General features: G+C 38.1%; 1 protein-coding gene across 4 annotated transcripts in view; it reads left to right on the top strand.

Moving 5' to 3' along the window:
- Window positions 1–27,276, top strand: part of LIX1 (limb and CNS expressed 1) — a 51,608-nt gene extending 24,332 nt beyond the window's left edge. For 3 of the 4 annotated variants that reach the window (XM_039875172.1, XM_039875169.1, XM_039875170.1), the window contains exons 3-6: window positions 15,182–15,322; window positions 17,452–17,547; window positions 24,893–24,970; window positions 26,536–27,276. In XM_039875172.1, the coding sequence (XP_039731106.1) occupies window positions 15,182–15,322; window positions 17,452–17,547; window positions 24,893–24,970; window positions 26,536–26,823 (603 nt within the window). In that variant the 3' untranslated portion in view covers window positions 26,824–27,276. The remainder of the gene's footprint in view (window positions 1–15,181; window positions 15,323–17,451; window positions 17,548–24,892; window positions 24,971–26,535) is intronic. The other variant, XM_039875173.1, reaches the window with a different exon arrangement.

The following is a 27,276-nucleotide window of genomic DNA, read 5'->3' as shown; positions in this document are numbered from 1 at the left end:
CTACTCACACAAAAACATTTGCCTACATTAACTATCAACATCTGGTTATCCAAGTGTGTGTAACAAATACTCATTGAGTGACTAGGAAATATCAAGCATTGGGCCAAGTAATGAGGATATGGTGCATATCTTGAGGAAATCTATGTATAAAAATATTATAGTAATTATATAGAATTATATTTGAGGGTCAATGAAAGTATAAAGGAAGGAACTTCTCAATTTACCAGTCACCTTTATAAGTACCCCTTTAGTACAGTAAATCATCTCTCAATTTTCAATAACTATAATTGCCTTATAAGACAAAATCCTTTATTTATAGTTTATAGACAATGTGAAATCACAAGCATTAAAATTTCTCTCTTAGCTTTGACAACTAGGAAGCTGAGAGGCAAATTTTCAGTGTATCTCTTTGTAGTATAAGTCTACAGAACTTAATGTCATGCATACAGTTTTTAGAACTAACCTCATACTCACTATTATTTATATTTCTACCTTTACTCTCCCTTTGAATGTAGTGTGTCTCACTCATTTATGTTATCCTGTTACCATGTATCTGTTTTATGTTATTTCAGCTTTTTTGGGAAGTGAGGGTTGGATATAGTTGAATAAATAGACCCACAAACCTATGTCTGCCCAGAGGAAATCAAAAGGTTCAAGGGGAATGCAATCACAATCTGAGGTGCAGTAGAGGATATCTTTGCCAATTGGTAAAGGGAAGATGACGTTCTTAGAGAACAGCATGTGCAAAGGCATGGAACAAAGGAAAACCACCAGCACTTTCAGAATGCTGGTAGCAAAATTGTGTCTGTGGCAGAGAAGTGGTAGGAGATGATGGTTAAGCACTCACATCAAACCATAAGGGATCTTCATGCTTTGCAAAGGAGAACAGGTTTTATTCTATATAAAATCAGAAGCCCCAAAGGGTTCTGAGCAGGAGAGTGATATATTCAAATGAGTTTCAGAAAGATTACTCTGGCAGTAGCGAGGGGTAATTTTAAGGCTAATCAAAATATTCTCTTCAAAACGTCTGACCCAGCCAGCTAAGAAGGTCCTGCCTTCTCCTACCCTGAGCAATGGTCACCAGTAGATTTTGACTTTTGACTAATGAAAGTGAATTGCCTAATGAGGATGATTTGAAAGTGGGTCTAGAAGCCTTCGTACAGGGCTTAATGTAAGCCCAGACACTTAAAACAGGATGAGGAGCAGGTAAGGAAGAAAGACAGCAACTGAGGAAGCCATTCCCTAATCTACATGAACCTGCATTCCATTACTGAGCATCCTAAGGGAAAGTCTGCCCACTCAGATGGAGCAGACTTCCCATTCCAGGTGAAACAGAACTACTCAGCCACAGAGCACGGTCTTACCAGCCACCTGAATGAATCTATTTTTTTTGCCCATGAATGTCAGTGGGCTAAAGATCACCAAACATGTGAGGAAAGCTAAACGCAAAAGAGAAAAGGTCAAGGCAAGCAAACAAAAGAAGAGAAATGATCCATGCAGCAGAGGACATAAGAGAGTATTACAATGAGTATCCTCAAAAAATTATGGGAGGACATTTATCCCTAAAATAGCTATAGAAAATAGAAGCAAGCTGGAAACAAGAAATTTAAAATATGATTGTCAAATTAAAACAATAAAAATAAATAAATGAAAGAGAAATAAACAGATGAGTGGACATAGATCTCAGCCAATTTAGTAAGGATAACAAAGTTAAAAAATAAGCAGTAAAGTAAATTTTCTAAAACTTAGAGCGAAAGACAGATGGACAAAAAACAGTACAGGAGATGTGGGAATAAATCCTGGAGGTAAATATTAATGTAAGTTCTAGAAAGAGACAAAGAAATGGGAGAAAATAAATAACAGAATAATTTTTCTTTGAGTTAAAGAAAAGCACAATTTTTTATATTGAAATGGCACACCATATTCCAAGCAGGATCATGATAAAAGAATCACACAGCTCTGAAGCTGTGTGGAACTTACAGATAGCATTCTGCTTAAAAGATGGATAAAGAGACTTTTTTTAAAATACAACATTTGTATATTGATCTCAGTTTTTTGTTTTTGCTTTTGTTTTTTAATCCACATTGAATGTATATGTAGCGTAGCTTCGGGGGAGTTGATGAAATATAGCAAAAACTAACAAACGTGTCAACAAAATCAAAAACTATTTCTTCGAAAAGATAAATAAGAAAAAAAATCTTTGACATTTCTGAGTAAGAAAAAAAACCAAGACATATACTATACTAAGCATGAGAAAGGGGATCCAAATATAGGAGTGTACTATAAGAATGCTACATAAACAGTTATATTTTTAAAACATGAAAAGTTAGATGATGTTGACTACTTCGTGGGAACCCTCTGTATTACCTTTGAAACTCTTCTGTGAGTCTAAGTTTATTTCAAAATAAAACGTTTTATTTGTTTTGTTGTTGTTTAAAAAAAAAAAGCTTCAATGGCTACCTATTTATTACCTTCTTATTAGTCTTAATGACTTATTCTGGCAACAAAGATTATACAGTTGGCTCCAACTTTTCCTTCCTTCTTTATCTACCTGAATTCCACTTAAGACACTCAGCACTTCAGCCTAACAGTTCTTCCTCTTTGCCTTGACCTCTTCTAGCTACTCCCATACTCACACTGTGACCTAATCATGAAGTTCTGTTGCCACTTTCTCTGCATGCCTAAATATTGCCTATCTTCCAGGATTCCGCTCAAAATGTCATACTCTCCATGAATTTCCCCTGATTCTCCCTGCTAGATATCTCTGCCTCTTATTTCCCAAAGCAGTTATCTCTGTTTCTCTCCTAGTATTTTTGTATTTTTGCCTTATGCTACAGCTACTTACGTACGTGTTCTGTCTCTATAATAAAATGTAAGTGACTCAGGGACAGGGTCTGTGTTCTTATATGCACAGCACTGTGCTGTACATATAAGTGTTCAATAGATTTTGTTGAATGACTAGCTAAATGAATGAATCTCAAGAATTAATGAAATTAATGAAATTAACAAATCCCAAGAATTAATGAAATTTATATTTGTCCTTTTTTGTATATGACCACTATTGATTGATATATAAAATAGTATATACTATTATAACAATATGATATAGAAACTAAGATATTTCACTTAACTGAAAAGTAGTGGGCTGGGAAGGAAAAGTCAGTAACATTAAAATCATCTGATATTATGTTCCTATCTGTGCTTAAAGTTTTGGAAGTAGATTAATATGAAAGTGTTGATTTTCAAAACCTTTTAATTCTCCCTGCATTTAATTTATGCATTAGGAACTTTACCTCCACTCTATATCCATGATCATACCCAAGATTTGGCCATACTCACATCCAGGTATGCATGTATTTGTTCATATTAATAAATACATTTATTATAATCTATTTAGAATATAATGTATTTGACAGATCAGTGAATGAATCTAGAGGATATGAATCTAAGAAATTCTAGAATTCTTGTTTTTGTTTTTGCTATCTTGAGAATTATGAATTTCCCAATTCTCTCATAAATTCCTACCCAAAATGATAAGGCTTCCCTTAGGTAGTACATGAAACATCCTCTGTGATCTTTAAAAAATAGAAAACGAAATGCAAAAATGAAACTCTTCAACAAGGAGGCCTCTTGGGGATCTCTCTGATCATTTCAGGGTCTCTTTTTCCTTATGTTTAAATCATCATATTTTAAGGTTCTCAAGAGGATTGTTAACATCCTTGTTTTAAAAGATTCGGAATTTCCTGAATCAAATATGTTTTGAAAATGTGTTTGGATGATTGGCTGCCAAATCTGGCCCCTTAACCTTTTGGCCCTCCAAAGTATGATTTTAGAAAGGAAAACCAGAAAGTAAAAAGAAAAAAGAAAACTTTCCCTAAAGCAATATCCTTGCACTATTCTTTATCAGTTCAGAAACCATCTTAAATGCTATTTTCACCATGTAACATTTTATCATGTTTTTACCAGCGGTTGGCCTGTGAGAGCCTACATGCTCATTCTTGCAATGCCTTTCACATAATCAAATGTCACCTTCGTGCATTGCAAATCATTTCACGATGGATTATTAATGCCCACACTATGTGCTCAGACATGGAGAAACCATTATGCCAGCAGTAGCCTTCTTACTGAGCCCTGGATGTCACCTCCAATGGTGCCAAGTAATTAAAAATACTTGAAGTGGAGTATGGGACTGGATTGCAGGATTAATCCCTCTGGTTTCATGGAAACTGTAAGAGATTATGCTCATTCATTCTTTAGAAAAGTGGTATTCAGACTGAGTTTTAGTTTTCTGATTAATCAAAGGAAAGCAGTCAAAAGGCTCTGATGGACATAAACCACTGGTTTCAGGCAAAGAAACCTCCTACTGAAATAAATGGGAGGCCGTGTCCAAGAAGACTAAAGAATTTTCAGTTAATCTTGACACTACAACCCACAAAACACAAAGAACCGGAGGGAAAGAAAGCAGCCATAGTCCTGCCTTTAAACCATGCCTTCATAAACTACTATAGTATAGGAAAAGAGAAGTCAAAATATGATTCATTTTTTAATTTCTAAACAATAAATAAAATGATCTGTCAATGCTAAATTATTTTTCTTTTAGAAAATTATATTGAAACACATTGGTACTTATTGTGCCTTTTATGAAAGAAACTATCTGCTATTAAGTAGAAATTCATGGATTTTAGACATATTTTCTTTATGCCATTTTTGTCTAGCCAATTAATCTATGCCTGGCCACATATTATGACTATGAAAACTTGCAGTAATTTCCATTTTTTATAATAAGAGCAACACAAGTTCCATCAGATCAATGTCTGGCTCCCCTCTTGATAAACTCAGAAGGAAAGCCACTCATTGTATCAGCAGCTGTTTTTGTTTCCAAATCCAAAAGAAGAACTTAATTGAATATTTTCTTATTATATATTTTAATTTAAAAAATTTAATTAAAAGGTTTGTGATTCAAATTTCATTTTCAAGCTGTGACATGGTCTTCTATATAGTCATCTAGAGTGATTTGGATTAATGAATTTTATTCTTATTTGAAAAAAGAGAACTTCCCTTGGGTATAGTACTAGACCATGAGATTATTTAGGTGCATGAGTTATGTCGAACAAAAAATGTATCCCTTGGCTAAAATTGATGCAATAACTCAATTTATTTGAAGTGTAGGACACTAATTCATTGGGGTATTATGTCTTTTTCATATAAATATTTTGTCATTAAAATTGCTTCATAGACAAATAAATACAGTGTTAAACACTGAAGTCAGGTACTTAGGCTTTTTGTACAATGCCAGGCACCACATGAAATTGAGATATGTAATATTTCCATAGATAAGCTGTCGATTGATTTATTTTGTTTTGTTTCCAACCAATGTTTGGTGTTGCGTAACAGGGCTTCACAGTTGGGAGCTATGAGATGGATACTTAACAGCAGATGAGTTGCTTGCAAAGCTCTGTTTCTAAAGGGCCTTTAATTTTTATGTCACTTAATTTTCAAACCAAAGCCTTTGCCTATAATGATACTTAGAAAACTACTTTTCAAGTGTACATTCTGGCTAAAAGAAGAGTAAGAGTTTTTAATTTTGCTTTGTTTTAGTTACTTAAGGCAGTAAGCACACTTCACTTAGATTATCAGATATAAAACACATGTTTTATACTTTCTGCACCGAATGATTCTTTTTTAAATCAAGGGAATTAAAAGTATATTTAAATCACTATAAACTAAGTTTATAAAATTAAGTTTTTCCCAGGAGAGAAGGACTAAAAGAAAATTTGATTAATTCATTGACTTGACTAAATGGAATTGTAGTGCTTTCTTTTTACTGATTATTAAATAAGATCTAGCCTTAACATTCCATACCCAAAATAGAGAGTTTCTGCAAAAAAAATTGAGACTATTGCCCTGCACTAATGCTGTTTTAATGTTAAGTATTTCTATTTTAAATCAGCCTTGACCTTTTTCTTCTCTGCCTCTAGAGTTGACTCAGATGCATGACCCACTATGCAATACAATTTAACTTCTAAAGCAGGTATTTCCTGTTAGAAATCTCCACAGGAAAGCATTCGATTTTGTAACTAATAAGACCTAAAGATAGGAAGATTAGTTATAACCCCTTCCCATTTGAAAGTCTTATGTCGGCTAATGATCAGACTCTGAAGACTTGCCCATGAAACTGGGAGTGCATATTATTTTAATGAGACCTCATATTTATTCCCCAGACCTTGACTCTGTCTCTTTTCTTATCAAGCAAAGTGAATAAAGGGCTTGGCCTCCAAATAGAATAACAGTGTAGTGAAAGGGAAAGGCTCCGAGGTAAATAAAGACTTGGCACTACCTCCGCAGGAGTCTCCCAGGCCCGAATTAGAGGAAGATGCTCACTGTCTCAGGAGTTGCTGAGTGAGGAAGAAAGGCTGACTCTATTTTCCCCAACCCCGCTCCATGCCTCTCGGTGCAATCAGAGCCAAGTCCTTTTACATCAAAGCAACTGTAAAAATAAACCAAAATTTTGAGCCCTGATCAATTCATCTTGTCTGCACCTTAACTTGAAAAAAGAAAAAGGAAAGAAAAAAGGGAAAAGAAAAAAAAAACCTCAAGGGCAAAAAAACACAACATGGTTTTGTAATAGTTACCAGGGACCTTGGTCTAGGTATGTGTATAGAATAGCATTTGCGGCAGAGGTACATGAGGAGGAGGCCAGGTGGTTTATATTATAAAAATAACATTCTGACCCACCATGTGCATGAAACATTTCTTTCAGTTGACAGGAACTGCTGAGTTTTCTCTGAAAATTGGACTCCCAGACCACTCCCCTCCCCCATACCAAGCAAAGACCCCCATTCCCAGCACACACAGAGCTCCAAATTGTTCTCAATGTATTTACAGCCAGCCTGACCTATGGAGAAAGAGACACGATATCAATTTGGGTGACTTGAGTTCCAGCAGTTGCCCTTTACACATCGCCATCTGGAAGAGGGGAAAAAATGCTAATATATTAACAATTAGATAAATTGGAACACATGCAAATGTTCATGCTTAGACCAGAGCAGTCGAGGTCTTAAAGAACTGAAAGGGTCCTTAGCAGCAGAGCCTGGTTTGTGGCATTCTTTGTGCTGATGGTTTGCTGTCTGGATGAAACTGAGGCGTTGGTGACACTGACCAGAGCAGGCAGCCATAGACACAAACTCTGCAAGTCACTTGCTGAGACTTGGACCTAAGTCACAAAAGCAAAACATTCCCAACCACCTGAATGACAGACTTGACAGTCTAAAGGATTTGGGCAAGAATTCTCACCTTTCATAGAGTCAGTTTATTTGTTTTTGCCACCTGCATAGCTCAGGAGATCCCCTTGGGTACCATGTGCTGCTGAGCAAATGCCACCTAAATAACACTGACCTACTCTTGACCCCAGGAAGGACATCTTCAGCTTTGAGTTTGCATGTAGATACAATCTGTCACATTTGCTATTACATTGCTGTTCTTATTCAAAAACTTCACTCCTCGTAGACCATTTTTCAACTCCTTGGCTACCCTAGGTAGGCACTGAGTAAAGTATGTCTAACTTGGTTTTATACATTTTGGATCTGCAGATCTACTTTTTTCTTGATTCTTTAAAATATAAATATGAATAATTCTAAAAAGTCTGTTGTACGTTCAAAATGGAGAGAAGTTACTTATATAAATGTCTTTCTATGTGCTTTCCTCTTTTAAAAGCACTGTAGTTGGGAGGTATGTACAGTAAAATCTTGATATTCAGAAACAGCTACACCACACATGTATCCTGCCCATTTTCTAATACAAAGCATGAGAAAAAAATATTAATCTAATGAAGACTACCAGGGAGGTAATTGTTCAGAGTATAAATTGTGTCAGCCTGCCTATAAGGTTTCCTGTGAACACACATTATGATGTATTAGCTATGTTTTAATAAGAATCTTTAAAAAGTTAATAAATTCTTGGCTTAAAAATAAATAATTAATTAACAATAAAATTAGTTTCTTATTAGGCATTTCTATTTTTATAACATGTACATGGCTACCAAATTTTTATTAATGTAATAACTTCTATACATCCTAAAAAGCTGACTAGCCATTATTCTATTTTGGGACAGCCTACTGGCCCACAAATTAATCTTGGTTGATTAATTTTATGTTGCATGGCGTGACACTTTGGAAAATTGTCATGGAAGACATAAAAACTACTGAGCAGAAAAATAACATTTAGACCTCAGTTAAGACAGCAATGTTTATATAAGTCCTAAAGGCCTAATTATAGAACTGTCATAAAGGATTTTTTATTTTTAGCCCTAAGACTGCTTTTTCTTGACTTGTGTAGAAGCGATTTCTCTAATAAGAAATTAGCATATTTGATGTTCACGGAGGCGGGTTTACCATTGTGCTATTGTGATTTATAATAAGAAATATATATTTGGCCTTTATCCTGTTTCCTGGCACAAAGTTCCTAACACCCTTGGAATTTCCTAACTGATAAGAGTAATAAAGATATCTTTTGTTATTCATAACAAAACCCTTTTCTACCACACCTCAGTTTATGTCAATAAAGTGACTTTCGGGAAACCCCTAAAGATGGGGATGGGTTGCTAGAGGAATCAACCCTGGGACTTCCTGGGAGGGGAGAGGGAGTGAAGATTAACTTAATCACCAATGGTCAAAGATTTAATCAATCATACCTACATTATAAAGCCTCCATAAAAAAATGATGGGATTTGGAGAGCTTCTAAGTTGGTGTACATGTGGAGGTGCTGGGAGGGTGATACGCCTTCACTCTCAGGGGCTGGCAGGGGCTCAGAGAGGGAATGGAAGTTCTGAGCCCCTTCCCATATTCCTTGCCTCATGATTTCTTCCTCTGTTTCTTTTATAATAAATCAAGTAAGTAAACTGTTTTCCTGAATTGTGAACCATTCTAGCAAATGATGGAACCAGAGGAGGGGGTTGCAGGAACCTCTCATTTTCAACTGGTTGATCAGAAACATAGGTGACAACCTGGACATATAATTAGTGTCTGCAATTGGAGCAGTCTTATAGGACAGAGCCAGTAGTTTATGGGATCTGATGCTATCTCCAGGCAGATAGTTTCAGAATTGAGTTAAACTGTAAGACACCCAGCTCATGTCAGAGAAGTGGGTTTTCCCTGAAATAATTGGTGATCATAGCATAAAAAATTCAAGCGTAATAGTATAGCAGAGTTTTCCTTTTCAACCATGAGGCCAATAAAGCTTCTGCATATGCTCTTTCCAAATCACAATGTCATTTTTTATTTGTAATTTCATATTATTTTTCATAAACAAGATATCCCAAATTGTATAAGCTTCAGATCCCACAAAAACTGGTTCTGTCACGGCCAAATTAGAAATGAGATGGAAGGGACAGAAGGTAGAACAACATTCCTCTAAGAATAGTCCTGGGTTTGCCTGCCTTAGAATCACCCAAAAAGCTTGTTAAAATGCAGATCCCCCCACCACAATCCATCTGAGGAGACTGATTCCGTAGGTCAGATTGGGACCTAGGAACGTACATTTTTAACAACTTGGCAGTCTTACTATGAATACTAAAGTTTTTGAACTGTTGTTTCAGAATCCCGGACTAGGCTTAGCAGTGATCTTCATAGTGTACCCAATGGACTCCTAGTCACTTGTTCGATGATCTGTCATCCAAAATAAAATAAAAGGCCAAATGGGCTGGTCTTGGGAGAATTTCTTATCCACTGGAATTGCGACGTTTAATTTTAATCACTTTTGCTCTTGAAGAGTTATGAAATACTTTTTTTTTTTTTGAGCAATCTTATGTGGTAAAATCCCAAATTCTCTTGGCTTCATATTTAATCAAGGGTCACTTCCAGCCAGCATGAGAAACTTCCTACAGAAGATGACATTTGATCTTCTGGTCTAGTCATGAAGACTGGAAGCAGCTGAATTGGTAGTTCTTGAGCCATGGGACCTCTCAATGTTCCCTCTTCCAACAGTCTAGGTAGCAAAAAGCATGAAAAAGACAGTAGGAGGGAAGGAGATATTACAGTCAGCACATTCCCCTCCTCATTGAGCACAGTTCCTCCTAAATGAACTTGAGTTCATCATGCCGGGGTGTGAGGAGATACTGCTAGAATCTTATGTCAGAATGATCTATGGAGCATCAAAGTTGAAGCTTTGGTTAAAGTAATCACTGATTTGGGGAACTCTAAGACTTTAGCCAAATTATATATTCTTTCCTTCCCAACGTAAGTGACCATTTCTGTGAGAAGAAGAATAGTATAGTGGTTAAAATCTGGACTCTCAAGTCAGACAGACTCGGAGTTGAATCTCGTTTTGGTCGCTTTTTAAGTTTTATGACCTTGGAATATGTAATCTCTCTTTCTTTATTTGCAAAATAAGAGTAACAACAAAACCAACCTCATAAGATTGTGGTAATAACTGAAGGTGATGATAAACGTGAAGTGCTTAGTTTAGCACCGAGCATGTAGTGTCAGCAGTGAGGATGACTATTATCAGACTCTCCTTCAAGGGTGGGCTGAAAGAGTTCCTAATTACTTGATGTGAGCAAAGTCTTTATATTAGTTATCTATGGCTGGGTAACAAATTGCCTCAAAACTCTAATGGTCTCACAGCGTTTCTGAGGATCGAGAATCTGGAAGCAGTTGAATTGGGTAGTTCTCGAGCCATGGGACCTCTCAAACCGTAAGGGCCTCCTGAAAATTTCAGTCACGCTGTTGGTTGGAGCTGTAGTCATCTGAAGGCTTGTTCGGGTCTACAGGATCAATTTTCAGTGTCCCTCAGATGGCTGTTGGGAGAAGGCAGTAGTTCTTTACCATGCATGCCTTTCTGTAGAGCTGCTCACAACATGGCAGCTGACTTTTCCCAGAGCAAGTGATCAAACAAAGAAAGCAAGTTTGACCAACACAGGAGCCACAGTGTCTTTTATAGCTTGATATCAAAAGTGACATAGCATAACTTGTGCCATATTCTGCTGGTTACACAGACCAACTCTGGTACATTGTGAGAAGAGACTGCACTAGAGTGCAGGAGGCAGTGGTCACTGGGGGCCGTAACAGAGGCTGGCCACCATGGCCTTTACACAGTTTTCCTGAGTCGTGCCACAGATGCGCTTAATTTTTTTTTTCTTTAATTTTAGATTAGAGCCAGGAGGCTTTGAAATGATTATAGTGGTTTATAATCTACCAGCAAATGAAAGGCATCTGAGCATCAAGATAAATGTCTGAGTGGGGTCTGCTAGCCACTTGGAAAGCATGTGGCTCCACATGCCTAAGAAATCCACAGCTGACATTAGTAAAACCTCAACTATTAAATATTCCAGCTCTGCACTTTCACAAAGTGCAAAGGACAGAAGCTGTCTCTCTATATTAACAAGTAAAAATGGTTAGTGGAAAAGGCACGGTTTACAAATCTGTATTTATGATTGGGGTCTGGCTGAAAAACAGCAAGAATAAACCATACAATCTGAGAAGTCTAATTCTAGCAGGAAGTTGCTTTGAAATAACATCATACTTCACTCACTCCCCAACCGATGTCTTTGATGACCAGTTTGGACACATTAATAAAATGTCCTGTCATTTACTATATTTTATTTTCTTGCAGCGTTTCCCGCTGTTTGGTGGTAACACTAACAGTGCCTGTTCTTACAGAAGAATCCACACTCTGATTTAGATTTGCCAAGTGGATTGCTTTTGGCTAAATTTCTTGCCCAAACACAAGTCCTATGGCTTGAGAAGTCCTATTAAAAGATCCCTAAAGAAAAATACGCAGCTTTTACTGGCTTGGATTTGTAGGTCCAAAATTTAGAAGAAAGCAGCTGGTTAATATTATAAACATTTTGAAGTACTTGTCTTTCAGAAATACGGAGAACAATAGCAAGAAAAGCCCTTTGATGGCTCAGAATTTATTTTATTTTATGTACTTATTAATTGGTATACTTTCTCCCCTGTTTTAACCAAATATTCTGTACATTGAAACAATAAAATAAGTAAAGACATGTGTCTGCTTTAAAATTTCGATATTGCTTAAGTCTCCGTAGTTCTTTTTCATGCTTTCTGGGTAAAGGCTCTTTCTGTTCTCTCAGCCAGGCAGCACTTTGATCTCAGAAGCAATGCCATTTGGTTGTAAATGTATGTGGCTCCTTTGATCTGGTACTTAGCTGGTCTTATTTAAAGTAGATAGTTTCTTTTATCTAAGTAGTGTTTACTAGGTCTCTCCCTGTGAAAGATGATATAAATTGATATCATTTAGATAGAAAGTTAAAGTTTCCTAAAAGTACCTAGATCTGAATCTAATTCTCTAAATTCTAAAACCCCAATGTCTCTATTACAGATTTTATAAAGCAAATTCCTATTAAAATGAGCCTCTCCTATAGATGTCAGGTAATACTTGCAAAAACTCTGTTTGCTTTTTAATGAGAAACTGATTTTCCAAAGTATAATAAACATATTCTACATTCAGGCAAAAGTGGTAATCTCAGAATGTTTGAACTTAATGGCCAATTATCCCTCTGAAATTCAGGTATTAATATATTTTTATATTACTGGGTTAGGCATACTATACAGGGTATATTGAAATGGGACTTTTTAAAAATAATAAGTACATAGCTTTAATTTTCCTCTTAAGAGGATTTCTTGAGCATTTTATCAGGTGCATTAGTGACTTGTATTTGAATTTCCTAGGCTGCATTCAGTTATTCATTCAACAAAACATATTGCAGGTGCAGAGACAGAAAAATGACTGAGTCACAGACTCTGCCCTTAGCTTGCTCACGGCCCGGGGTCTGGGGGGCAAAGCCTAGCAAACAATTACATGGCAGTGTGCCTCTCATGGACAGTGGTCCTCTCAGCTTGGCCTTGGGAGTGATCAGGAAAGGCTTCCTAGAAGAGGTGGCGCCCACGCCCAGTGAAATACTGCTGACTCAGAATTTAGTGTCCCATAAAATCCCAGCCAAGTCCACAATGCAAAGCCAAGTCCACAATGCAAGGCAAACGTATCTGCCCAGACACCCCCTTTTTTCCCCCAGTTTAATACAGGTAGCCTAAACCTTGAGAGAGGTCTAAACCTTAACTGGCTTTGCTGCTTTCTGAAGTTATCCCAAAGCCTTCTTGGTCATCATTCAACACTAGGGAGAAAAACCCCAAACTACTTTTCACTTACATTTTAGCTCAGTTCTTTATTTGCAGGGGATATTGGAAATATCTTTGTGCTGCAAGTTAAAATAACTGCTTTTAATCGTTCTGTTTTGTTACGCTCCTGACATTTTATTTCCAGTCCTCCTTGGTATCATGTTTCTACCATTTCAGAAGTCTTGTCATTACTTCGTCCGTGGACTAACCATGTATGAGCACTATCAGGCACTCTGGAGGATGCTCAAGAGGAATATAAGGGGCCTTTCCCAGACCTGGAGGTTGGGAGAGGGGCGGGAAGAAGTAAGCTGTAGTCAAGTATAGGATTATTACAATAGCAGTCACGACTGTTCTAGGAGGGAGGTTGCAGAAGGGGAATCAGAGGGGCCTGGGGCTTGACCTCAGGAGACTCATTCTGGGTTTGTGGAGTGAGGAGGCAAGATTGGCTTCCAGAGGACACAAGAGCATGGATTTGGAGTGTTCTTAGGACAGTGCAGGAATGGTTAGCACTGGGCAGGTGAGGTAGGGGCAGGATGTGCTGAAAGAAAACTGGAGGGATTTGGCTTTTGCCCACCCAGTGGTGCTAACAAGCCACCGAGACTGAGGAACTGTCCAGTGAAGTAGGATCTTTGGTACTTCCCCTGTTCTTTCACTTCAGTCACCAAGTACTACTGATTCTGAGAATCATGCATTTTAGGTAAGTAGAAGCCTTGAAGATCAGAGAGCCTCACCTCCCATTTGTCCAGCTCCAAATTTCAGGCAGCCCAGGTCTCGCAGTCAGCGGCTGAGCCAGGGGTTTTGGCAGCCCTGCTGACCAGGACCTGGGCCTGGGCTTCTCTTCCTAGGGCTTGTTTCCCTCTAGGAGTTCTGGAGTAGAGCCTAGGACCCTAGAGAGTTCACAGGAGCTGTGGAAGAGAGATGCCATCACAGTCTGGGGTCCTCCAACAGGAGTGGACTCCAGGGACAGTGTAGTTCTCATAGGGCTTCATCCCTGCTTATCTGGGCTGCTGAGATCCATGGCAAGCCAGAACTTGAATAAGAGGAGTTGTTGTTTATAAGAAAAGAGACAAAAGAGGACAGAAAAGAATCAGGATACAATGAGCAGAGCTGTGTGAGCCATGAGAAAGCCAGGCTAGGAGGATTGGTAGCAATGTTACATTTGGGATAAATGACTTTTTTTTTTTTTATGAGTTACTAATCATAGGCCTCCTGTGGCCCCTAACTTCAGAAAAGACAAATGGAGTATGTCTCACCCAAACTGCACAGACTGACAGCAAGATGGAAGGGTCCTCAAGAAAATTAGGAAATTGTTATTAGAAGGAAGGTGAGGGATAAATGCTGGAAAAGCAAAAACAACAGATATTGACAGCATCCCTCTCATTCTAACCTGGAGGTACAAAAGTATAGGACTAGAATGTTCTCATGGAGTGTTACATGTGCAAGGCATTCTCACTGCTTTATATTAACTAATATAGTTTGAGCCTGTCCTCAAACCTGTGACACAGGGACTACTATTATTCTCATTTACAGAGGAGGGAATTGAGTCACAGAAAGACTAACGCCCAAGATCTTTCAGCTGGCACGTGCCAGAGCTGGCATCTGAAGCCACGCACTCTGACTCCAGAAGCTGTGTTTTTGAATTATTGTGTTAAATGTATCTCCCACTTTCCTTCTTTCATTACATTGTTTTCTTCTGAAATAGGGATCTAAGGAAGGCCCTGATAATGAATGTAATCACCTACACACAAGAGTAGCCATTATTACTTTTGTTACTGTTTATTAACAGAGTATGCAAAACCTCTGGTGCATAGTAGACATTCAATGACTATGAAATAAAACGAAAAGCATTTGAAGAACAACCAGGACATTCACATGTGATCTAGAGCTGAAAGAAAATCTACATGATCGTCGGGGGATTAGCAATGGATATAAAAGAATAGATACAGACAGTAAATGTATGAATAGAAAGGCCTGGAGACCCATTGAGGCAGGGACAAAATGGTGAGATGGTAAATCCTTTAATGACTCCTCTCCTTCCCTTCTCAAGTACTGCTTAAGTAGAGCTGAGGCCAGACGGGATGCAGCTAAAGTGGCCCTAATCAACTCCCTTTTCAATGAGCTGCCCTCTCGCAGGATCACCAAGGAATTCATTATGGAGAGTGTGCAGGAAGCGGTAGCTTCCACCAGCGTGAGTACCCACCAGGGAAGGGAGGGGCTGGCTGCACTCAGAATACTGAGGCTTTTGAATCTTGGGAGATGCAAAGTGAGCACATTCTTTAAGAATTGTGCAGGTTTAATTTTTACCCACTAAATCATTAATTTTCGGCAAAAACAGCACTTGGATTGGAAATCACAAAATTGAAGCTGACTCTCTATTCCTCATCTCAGTTATATTCTTTAACTTTCCTGGATCACAATTAATCAAATTTTAAATCAAGGTAGATAATCCGATCCACCTTGATTTGTTTATTTGAATGTTTGCTGTTTGAAGAGTATTGATTCTTTTAGGGCCTGAGAACACATGCAATTGAATGCTGCTTTAATCTAGAGATAAGCTATCTTATTTTTTCCTAACCTTGACTGATCTTAAAAATTTTCTGAAGTGTTTATTAAAAGTGCCAGTTTCCCAGCTAGCGTGGGTGCTGCAATTTTTTTTTAAGAAAACCCTGACTGCTTAAATATGGGAAAAGCCATATGCCCAATACTTGTTAACTATTATAAGTATTATGCTTAATATCAATTACTTCTTCAGGGAGCTTTGAAAATTTTTGTAATGGACATACTTAAATGTAAAGTGCTTTAAGAGCAAAAAATTTGGCTTGGAAACTAAGATAGGATTTTTCTCGGCAGTCCAGGGGTAGATGATTTGCCCCAAGAATTATGTATAGCTCCTGATCCTTGTTATCTCCAAACTATCAACCGGGGAGGAAGCCTTGGGTCCCCACTGTGGCAGGTGTCTCTCTGTGGGTCCTCCAAGGGCAGGAACTTGGCATTATCAGAGGATTTCGTCAATGCCTGGCTTGCCTTTAGCATGGATAAACCCCATCTGACATTTTCATTCTCTGATTCCCTTAATCTAAAAGTTCTGTCATTCTAGAGAAGCCGCTGATAATGAAGGAGACATTATCACACTAGCAGTTACCTTTTTGCTCTTTTTCCTCTCATGAATGCTCTTATCATGCAGAAGAGAGTTAGGGGAAGGGTTAGAGAGTGGTTGACCTGGCTTGGAGACGTCAGGGACCTCTGTTCTATATCTGCTCTGAGGATGAAAGATAACCTGCTTTCCTATTCTATAAATTTTGAGTGCCTTTGAGAAAGAGAACTTAGGAAAATGATGCCTGGTTTCTACGTATGGCATTTACTCAGGAGCAGGGAGGGGGCCTTAGTGTAAATGTAATTTATCATTTTTTTATGAAAATTTCTAAGGAAAAAGAATATATAAGATTTGCAGGCTTCTGGGTGGATTTCCTCTGGGATATTTAAAAGCCAACATAAATATTTCAGCAGCAGTGTGTTAATGTTATTGCATTTAAAAGCTATAAATTTGCTGCTATCTGACTGGTAGTTGTATGTTCAGTATCACAAAGCCATTGCCAACTTTCCCAGCAATCTAAGGCCATGGGATGTTGAAGGGCAGGCCCCAGTCCCATTCCAGAGCTTGTGTTAGCTTTTTTACTGCCAGTCTCCCTAAACAAATTAAAGGAGAATCTCATTTCTACCCATCACCCATCCACCTTGTTTGCTAAAGGTTAACTGGTTCAGAAGTGAAAAAATATAAACCAAGATCCGTGTCTCCAATCCAAACACCAGCATATTATGAAAAGTTCCCATTAGGAATCATAGCAGCAGAATATGAATGGTCCATACAGCTGGAGAATTCTTGCCCTGTCAGTTACATCATCCTGCCTGGTTATCATCAGAATCAGAGCAAGGTTGTCATTCCAAAATTTCAATAACACATGAAAGCATCCTCAAAAGGCAACTATTCTGACATTAACGCCACCACAACAAAAACCTTGTGCAAGGGTACAGGAATTTCTACTTTGGGATAATTATTCTTTCAATGAGTATATAATCAGTTAACATTCTAATCAAAAGCCAGATTCAAATTGATCACAAAACCTCTTTACTCTGAGTCATGGTGAGGTTAAAGGTTTTATCCCAAATCAAATGGAGACTGACTTGGTTGTAGAATGCACGTCGGAAGGGTTAGGGCAATAATAGAAGGACATCTGTGGGACCGCAGTGTTTATTTGTGACCACCCAAAGAAGAGGAGGAAAAACCATAATATTTTCCTTTTTTGCTTCCTTCTCTAGGGCACTTTGGATGATGCGGACGATCCCAGCACCAGCATCGGAGCCTACCACTACATGTTGGAGTCAAATATGGGGAAGACCATGCTGGAATTTCAGGTACCTGACTTCTTGCCACTTGTGTATTTTGCTACACAATTCAGATGCCTGGGAGAATGACACTCTTATCATTAACATCTGTCCCCAAAATCTGCTTTTCGTTTGTTTGTTTTGGTCATTTAATCTAACCCTCTTAGAATCCAGCATGATAGCTCCATCTTAGCCACACTTCAGTAGGCTAAAATAAACAAGCAAACAAGGCACAATCTTTGCTTTCTTAAAGGGAAGTGACAGACTTACGTCTAAGAAACAGGGAACACCACTGTCTTATTATTATAATTTTCCACCAGCTTTTCAGTATAAATTTCCCCCTTAAACCAAATCAAACAGTGAAGTGTTGGTTGTGACCATTTAGCAGGCTACGACCCTTTTTTCATTCACTGCAGACAAGCAATAATAGAGCTGAGGAACTATATTATCTATTTCTAAACTAAATAATTATATCAATAATAAGAAGAACAATAATAGCTGATGCTTATTGGATGCTTACTTTTTCTGGCACTGTGCTAAGTATTTAACAAATATTATCATAATTTAACCCTCACAATGAACATCTGAGTATTTATTATCTCCATGTCATCACTGAAGGAAGTATGCCATATAACCTAGCAAATGGCAGAGCCACAGTTCAGACCTGGGCAATCTGATTTTTGAGCTCATGCTCTTGACTGTTATCCTACACTGGCCTCGGCAGATGAAAATTCAGTAGTAATTAGTTATAAAGTCTTAGCCATATAATAAACTAAATTTGAATGCAGTTGAACATCTATATACATGCAGTGCTAGTAGAAATCCATATGCAATGTTATAATGAATAGACTTACCCCTAATATTTCTATTTTTTTAGGTTAGATTCCAAGAAGCAATCAGAGGTATAAAGTTTTATTTACAAAACTATGCATCACAAAACAATTTACAATGGTGTTACAACTGAGCTTTGAAGTCACCAACTTTCAAATACCTCCTTTGGTAGCTTTCAAACTCTTTTCCTGACTACATGACATAGTCACTTCTCATGTAGATATGTCCCTCCTGCCCATTTTTTAAAATAATATTTTTCCTCCTCAGTCCCTTGTTTGATTGAGGCAAAAATATTCTTTCTTCACCCAGGAAGATCTCAGTCATCCAGTTTTCTCTTTAATTGGCAATGGTCTCACTGACTTTGATGTTGCTTGTCTGGTTTGGAAGAGACCAGGTATCCTTAAAGCGTTCCCTCCGGAGATGGCAGGGACATGCGTCAGCTCAGCGGTTCTGGGCCCAGGCTTTGGAGTGGGCCGGTCCCTTTCCGCATGGCTCTTCTCCTCACTACTAAATCTGTTTTCTCGTTTGTGTATAAATCAGGGAGAATAATAGTGGTGGCTTAACCCCACAGCACCATTGTGAGGGTTAAATGGGATAAAACAGAAAGAGTCCAGGACAGTTTCTGGCATGTGGTAAATGCTCAGTGAAGGTTAACTGTTATATGTATTTCTGAAAAAAGACTGCTTTACCTATAATGCCTGAGGCTACTGAATGAATTCCCTTGACAACGTTATCTAACTAAAGGTTTCAGATGAGGACAGGGTAGCTCCCTGCACTAAACATTTCAGGGCCCTTGCTGTAGAACAAAAAGGTGAAACTTATAAAAGGGTCCTTTCCCCCCCATAACAATCTAAAGTCAAACAGATAAAAAATAAATAAATAAAACGAGGAACGTAACACAAGAGAAAGAACACAAACTTTTAAAAATCATACAGACCTGTGTGCGAAGCCTGCTCTACCACTTGCCACCTGTGAACTTAAGCATTCTGAGACTCATTGTTTCCATTTATAAAATAAAAATAGTAATGCCTATTGTGTAGGAATTTTGTGGGACTCTCATAATATGTTTATAAAGCATCTAGCATAGTGATTTCCCCAAAGAACCTCATTTTTTAAGATTTCTCCCCTCTCAACTCTGACAAAAGAATATTATACTTCTTTTATTATAAAAAGAATGTTGCCTGCCCCACTACATAGTAGCTTGTATGTGATTTAGTAGCGATTTTCAGAAAATCAAGAATAATTTTTTTAAGGCAATTGGGTTAGTCTGCCAAAGAAGGAGAAGGCAAGATTTTTTTTAAAATCTTAAAATTCCATCTCAGTACTATGAAAGGCTGTACTTACTAATACTTTAATTGTGTTAATATGGGCTGTATGTTTTCTGTGTGGTCTATGTAATAAGATATTTAAATATGTGAAATAATAATTTAAATCATACTATGGAAATGCTTCATAAATTCTTATAGAGGAGGCTGGATGAAGGATGGGGGACAAAGGAAGAGGAAGATGTGAGGGCAGGAAAAATCCAAACTCCTTCACCCCAGTAGAGATGCTGGCAGTCTAGGAGGAGAGCCTTGGAGCACATCCCTTTTCCTTTTGCCAGCTTTAGTTTGCCTATGGAGTCCAGGGTCTACCACATTTTTGGGTGGCCTGGATTAAATGCATCAGCTAGTTTCTGCACATAATGGGAATTGACCACAGATCTTGTCTGTTTGCAGCTGACAGCAATTCAGTACCTACCCCTAGTGGATAATAGATGTATGTTTGTATCTATGGGTGCCTATAACATATAAAAACAAGACTGGTGTCTCCTGACTGCAGGCAGGCTTTCCAGGGGGGCCCTCAAGGAGTCAGAGCTCAGAGGAAACATGATAGGCTTCTGCTTACCTTCACTTCGTGGGAGGGAAGCCTGTTTTGAGGTAGCCTTGCCTTAGAGAAAACTGCTTGATGTTTGGGGGGAGGGATAGTGACAGCACTAGCCACTGGGTCTTGTCAAGGTCATATTCAAGGCACTTTGACTGAAGCTGGTTAATATATTTATTCTGAAGCCTAATGCAATCTAAGGACGAGTTGTTTATTTACATCTTTGCTAAATTCTCCAGGTCGCCTTTTAAAACCTCATCTCATAAACAGATTTCCTTTTAAATCCATTCTCTTGGGTGGGGAGATGGTGCCCACCTGTTTTTCAAGTTCTCCATTTACAGTGTTTGTTTTTCTTATTTCTGATGAATCACAGAACCAAGCCACTTTCCCAGACATAGTTCCAGAGAAAAGCAGTGTGCATTTTCTCCCTACAAAGTAGCTGAAAGGCCAAACATTGTTTCTAGTAGGAGGCAACACCAAGAAGCACTGTGAGGACAGAGCCCAGTTATTGGTTTAAACTGAACGAATGAACCAAGAAAGCTGTGGAATGAAAGCTGCAACTGCAATTTTCTCTGATGAGAAAGAAAACCCAGGGCTTGATTTTCCATTTGATTTTAAATTACTTGCTATCAGAACTAGCTACATAATTTGTGGGGGCCATTGCAAAATGAAAATGCAGAGCTTTTTGTTAAGAAATCACTAAGAATTTCGACAGTGGAACATTAAATCAAGCTCGGGTTCCTGTGTGATGCACAGATGACAAGCTCATGAAACTGGCCTTGTCTCTGAGACAGGTTCATAAGAAGGGCCCAGACTAGGGTAAGGAGTATTAGGCATTCACCTCAGGTACAAAATTTAAAGGACTGTCAAAAAACTTAGTGATCAAAATAAATAATATTATAATACAATATTGTAAAAACTCAAAATTAATATGTAAATTTTCATGACAAACAAAATATCAAAATTTTAAATAAGGGCAGAATTTTAAATGAAACCCTGAATGTGCATGACTCACCTTAGACTTTGTTTCACTCATGTCACCGTAGTCCTAACTCAACCTATAGGCCAGCTTCTTGTTTATCTTTCAGTGTACCCAGACTCCCCAGGCTTCTAGATCAACTCACATAACAAACAACACAGCACAAAGACTCCAGTGAGGAGCAGGACAGATAGCTCATTTAACGGACTTCCTTTAATGTAACGAGACTTCGACAGGTAGAAAACAAGACTAGAAAGACAGGCAGCAAGGAATCATGGTGAAACCAGGAAGTGCATCCTTACAGAAGTCCACAGATGCCCTCTCCTTGCCAGTCTGCAGTAATGCAAGGATCTCCGATGGACTCAGTGGATTTCCTGGGGTTGAGACTAAGCTTCATACAGTTTGGGAAGATCTGAAGTTGTTGAATTTGGTCTTATGAGGGGACAGGAAGAATGTGGAAATATTTCAATATATTTTATATGATGATGGTAAGATTACTATCTTTACAGAGGAGAGCAAGAACTAGCTCAGGACATAATGGAAGAAAGCAGAAAGAAGGCCATCTTCCCTGGGGGATTTTAGGAACAAAAATAATTCTCAGAAGAGGTCATTGTGTTACTATGGAAGACAGTGCTTGGTGATGGAATAGAAGTTTAGATAACCCAGCGTGAGTGAGGATGATGACCCTCCTTCGTCAGGCTAACACAGTCCACGTTTCTGTGGGGAAGCTTTTGAGAGATGTAGTTTGCCAAGGGACATGAGAAAGATTTCTGGTTCTGTTCACCGCAGAATTGTGGTTTCTAAAGTCTAGGGGAATTGCTGGATAGAATGACAGGCATTTACCTGGAGAGGAGGTTTTGTGTATAGATGAGAATGAGAGCCTAGAAGTCCTTGGAGGAAGAATATGTCACTGAGGCAACAGTTGTCAGAGGATGGAATTCAGAGCCCTGTTAGCAGTAAGCTGTTTCCCAAACTGGGCCACAGGTGTGTAAGGACAATGCCAAGGGGGCTATTGGAAGCACAGAATAAATTCAGTATAGCTTCTGGGTTGTCAGCTTTACATGAAGATTTCATGGGGGGTAGGTGGAGGAGTGGAAGTGGTATTTTTTTTTAATAGATATATACAATAGGATACAAAATTCAAGCAGAGTTAAGAAACGAAAGTAAATATCCAATTTGTAAATATTGGCCTTCCTGTAACACAAGAGACTGTTTCGTATCAGGACATAAAGAGTGTTCTTATTCATTTTTATGGCTGCAAAGTATTCAGTGAGTAGGCTTGAAGGTAAGGTGAGAAGGGCAGCACAAAATTACTCTCCTCTGTCACTTGGGTTGCTTAGATAAGCAGAGTGGTGAGAGCCAGATTAGGCAAGATTTAGTTATAGAACAAACCGCTCTCACTTTTCCAAATTAACATAGTGATGTGACAGAACAAAAATCTAGATGGGGAGATGTGACGGAGAGCAGGCATGAGAGGGGTGGAGTCCCTGGCCACTGGACCCAGGACCCTAGGCAGATGGTGGGGTCTCTGTTTGCGGCAAGAGTAATTCAGCTGGTTTCCACGTTGTATTTAATTAATGGAAACAGATGGTTTTGCTTTTACCGAGGTCTCTGTGGCCTCTTGGGGGTGCTTACTGTGTAGTTGAACATAGACAAAATCCCAAACTGGATCCCAAACTAAAATGAAAAACATTACTTTTTAATGGGAATTTTCAACATGAGAATAGTGCTATTTTCTCTTCTGATCATCTTATAGCTTTAAAATTCACCTAATAATTTTAAGATGTCTAAAATATCAGAATAACTTTGTGTCTCCTGATTTCCATAATGAAAACTTTTTCCTGAGCAAGCAGAGGTAGAGACAAGAAAAGTCATCTTTTTAAGTGGGCAGTAAGACAATTGTCTAAATGTAAGGTTTTCATAAATAGTTTCATGACCAGGAAGTTCCCTAATTGTATTGTTATTTTCTAATAATTATATGGTTGCGGTTCATGTTATTAATCCACAATAAATGTCTCTCTGACCAAAAAAGAAAAAAAGAAAGAAAAAAAGAAATGCAGACAACTTCAATGGAAGACTGCTAATTCTAATCACATTAGAAAAATAAAATCTTCAGTATATTGATACACTTTAGCTGGCCCTTGATATCAGGCAGGGAGAGGGCAATGCAGATAGAAAGCCTTAAGGCTATGCTCAGCCCTAACCATTGGATGTGGAAACTATGGGTGGGTTTTAATATCAATTTAACTTTATTGTATATAATTTAAGGCATTTTCTTGACTGAATTTATAAATCGAGAAGTATTTTATGATTTTTATAGTTTTCCCATTATGTTTTATATTTATTTGGGGCCTAAATTTTTAAAAATTTAAAAATTTTTCTTTAATATGGAAAATTATCACATGATTTAAAACTCAGAAGGTGCAAAAGAATGTCAGAGGAGGGTCTCCCTCCAACTCCCGTCCCCAAGGCCTTCTTTTTCTCTCTCCAGGGGCAACTAATGTTACCCAATTCTTTTGTGTCTTGCCAGAACTCTTCTAGGCATTTACAAGCAAACATTTATAGGGACTGTCTATTTTTTTTTTTTTAAATCAAATAGTAGCAGACGGTATTCATGTTGTGCACTTTGCTTTTATTTTATTTTAACAACACATCACAGAGATTCTTTATAGTAGAACCTAGAGAACTTTCTCATCCTTTCTTTATGACAGCAACGTATTCAGTTGTATAAATGTATTGTAGGGAAGGAAAAGTAATTTTCCCTCTACCCTTCTGGTTCTTAGTTGAGATCCCTGTAATAAGAGACAGATTAAGAAGAGAAAAACCTAAGTTTACCCACATGTATACTTAATGTATACATGAGAGATACCTAGGGAAGAATGAGTTAACTCCTAAGGTGGCTTAGAATTCAGAATTAAATACCATTTTAATAGGGAAAAGGGAGGAGGGATGTCAGCCTCTTAAGAGAGAATAAATGATTTTAAGGAAAGATGAATGGGAAATATGATCATTTGTGACAAAGTTTGCCTGGGTATAGTATGGATTTCCAGTTTCTTTTTCTATGATGAGTCAATCATTGCTGGTTGATGAAATTCCCCAGGAGGGGACTTATGACAATTGAGTTCCTTTTGGAGGACCTGTCTTCAGACAGATAAAAGGGGTTCCAAGAAAGCCTCTCCCCGCATTTGCCATTTTTCAAGTGCTTCCTGCTCAAAATAATCAATATACCAAAGTGGCATATTTTGGGGTGGCATGTCCTAAACTCGTATTTTGGTGTGGCATATTTTGCTGCCTTTCATTTAACCATTCCTTTAAATATGAACATTTAAAATATTGTCACTCTCAGACAGTTTCAAAAATGATGCAATGCATTGCCTATACATTATTCTGAAATACACTGGTATATTTAGATAACGACTTGGGTGTAGAATTGTTAGGGCATATCTATATTTAATGTTGAAAGATTTATCAATTATATAGTCATTTAGTGTGCAAAGATGGCTACAGCAGAGGAGGAAAGGAAGAATGCTCCAGAAACCTGGGACTCTGGTGTTTGAAAAGTCTCAAAGTTTTCTGACAATATCATATATTCTATTTCCCTGATATAGTTGAAGATCAGAGTTATGCCCTGCTCAGCTATCACTGAGGCACTTTCTTTGAGACTAATGACAGATATTTAGTTGTTTTTTTTTTTTTTTTTAGGAGCTGATGACCATTTTCCAACTCTTACACTGGAATGGAAGCCTGAAAGCTCTTCGTGAAACAAAGTGTTCGCGACAGGTGAGATTTCCAATCTGGAATGTGTTTGTGTTGTGTGGAATGAGCAGATGGCTTGTCATCTTCTGAAGAAATTTTCTTTACTTGGATTTTTTTTCTTTTTAAATTTGGTACTGTATTTATTGAGTAAGAGCAGAGAACACACACAAAAAAATATGTATAACTGTCCAATTGAGTCAGGGACTGACCAAATATGTACACTAAGAAGAATGTTGGCTAGGCAGAGTACTGATTTAGATTCTTGTACTGAATGCCAAAATGGAGGGATCATGAAGACAGACTTTGTAAGGCAAATGCTGAATATATTCTATGCTTAGAATCTGTGCCCTCCTCCACTATCCAATATGGAGAGAAACTTGAGAATGCACTGCTTGAGAACCTCTTCACTGAGGGAGCTAAAGCTAGTTATAGTGGGAGGATTCTTCTCACTCCTATCAAAAGTCCCCAAAGGACAACAGAAGTGATCATAAAGGTGGGCAAGCTGACATTCAGTCACCCCAATTTGGGGGGTTGGAATTTTCTTCCTTATTTTTCAGAGACAGGGTCTCACTATCTCTTTGCTACCTATGAGAAGCACCCTTCCCCTTTTTTAATGGCAAAGGCAAACCCCCTTCTGTGTATGTAATGGTTTTCACCTGTCCTCCAATATTTATCCTTCTTTTACCCACTATTAGACTTTGAAAGATGGTAGTTTATTTTTGAGAATTTGCTAACAGGAATTTGAATGAGGAACAAAGCCTCTTTTAGTCAGCAAGATGAAGGTGAATGTAAGAGTTTTCCATGCACTGCAGCCCCAGGAGTTTCTAGTTGGTCTTTGCTTAGAAAGTCTGGCTTTCAAAATGTCAAAGATGGAAAAGAAATGGGTAGCTGACAATGGCTTTGGTTATTTTTTCTTTTCCTTTGATTTTATAAAAGGCCTTTGAAATATGCCGGGTTGGTTATAAACACTGGTCCATGATTGTTTTTAATTTGTTAAGGTCATAAATAAATACCGTATGTTCTTGAAAATAAAAACAAGCAATGCATCTACTTCATAAGATCTTCTTAAAGTGTCTCCATCAAACCTACACATGATGTTACAATGTACTGGCAATTTTTCAGATGAGAATTGACAGATAGTGACTAATTTTTAATTATTTGCAGAAGAGACAATGTACATGAAGCTACCATTATGATATCAATAATAATGCCTATATTTCATAATAAATTTTTTAAGTTCTTCCTGTAGTTTCTGCGAGCCATTTGGACTGTCATATTTCTTATGTTAACAACACATTTTCTAGTGGGTCAGAGTTCTGTTTTGTGAACATTTTTGAGTCTTCCTGGTATTAGTGTTTTGACTCAACCTGGAGTGAATTTGCTTTGCTATACCAGTATAACCCTTCATATCCTTTAAGAAGTATGTTATGGGATTTGACTTAAATTTGTGAACATCAGAAAGGCTCATTTGTAGGTAAAACTCCCATGGATATGGGGGTGGCAGAGGCAAAGGAAACGATGTGTTGGAAATGCCACAGGTGCCTTTTTGCTCTTCACTGACACTCTGGGCTTTGTTTCTTGGCTCCCAGGAAGTCATCTCCTACTATTCCCAGTATTCCCTAGATGAAAAGATGCGCAGCCACATGGCCCTGGACTGGATTATGAAGGAACGGGAGTTTCCAGGAATTCTCTCTCAAGAGCTACGAATGGCCCTGAGGGAGTTGGAAGAAGCCAGGAAAGCAGGACAAGAACTACGATTTTACAAAGAGAAGAAAGAAATCCTGAGTTTAGCCCTGACTCAGATCTATAGCGATCCTGACCCTTCCTCACCCAGTGATGATCAGCTCAGTCTCACGGCCCTTTGTGGTTATCACTAGCAAGGCCAGGTTCCAACTATCCCTGGGAACAGCAGAGGCCAGATTCTAACATTAGAAAGCTCTTTAAAGGAAATCTTTGGAGGCTTTAGCACCTATCTAGCTAATTAATACCTGAAGGCTATACTAACTCTCCCCACCCGTTTCATTCATAGAATCTGAGAGTAGTAGGACCCTTACGGGATCCAATATCCCACTCAATGTAGTTTTCCCATCATGCTCTCAATAGAATAAAAGGATGGAGACAGAATGATCTGAAAAATATTTTCCAGGCCTGGCTTCAACCTAATGCCCAGTTGACATGTGCCTTGCTAGATTATGTGTGTTGTTGGAAAGAATGGATCAGTGTAGCATCTCTCAGAAGAACATCAGCCAGGACTGTGGAAAGTAGCATGATGGCAAACTTTTAAAAAATACTTGGGATTAAATAAACAATATAGATTGTTTTTGAAAATA

This window comes from Pteropus medius, unplaced genomic scaffold (assembly GCF_902729225.1).
Source record: "Pteropus medius unplaced genomic scaffold, Ma_sr-lr_union100, whole genome shotgun sequence".
Lineage (NCBI taxonomy): Eukaryota > Metazoa > Chordata > Mammalia > Chiroptera > Pteropodidae > Pteropus > Pteropus medius.
The sequence above is the reverse complement of the archived record's forward strand: the minus strand, read 5'-3'. Positions and strand labels throughout refer to the sequence as shown.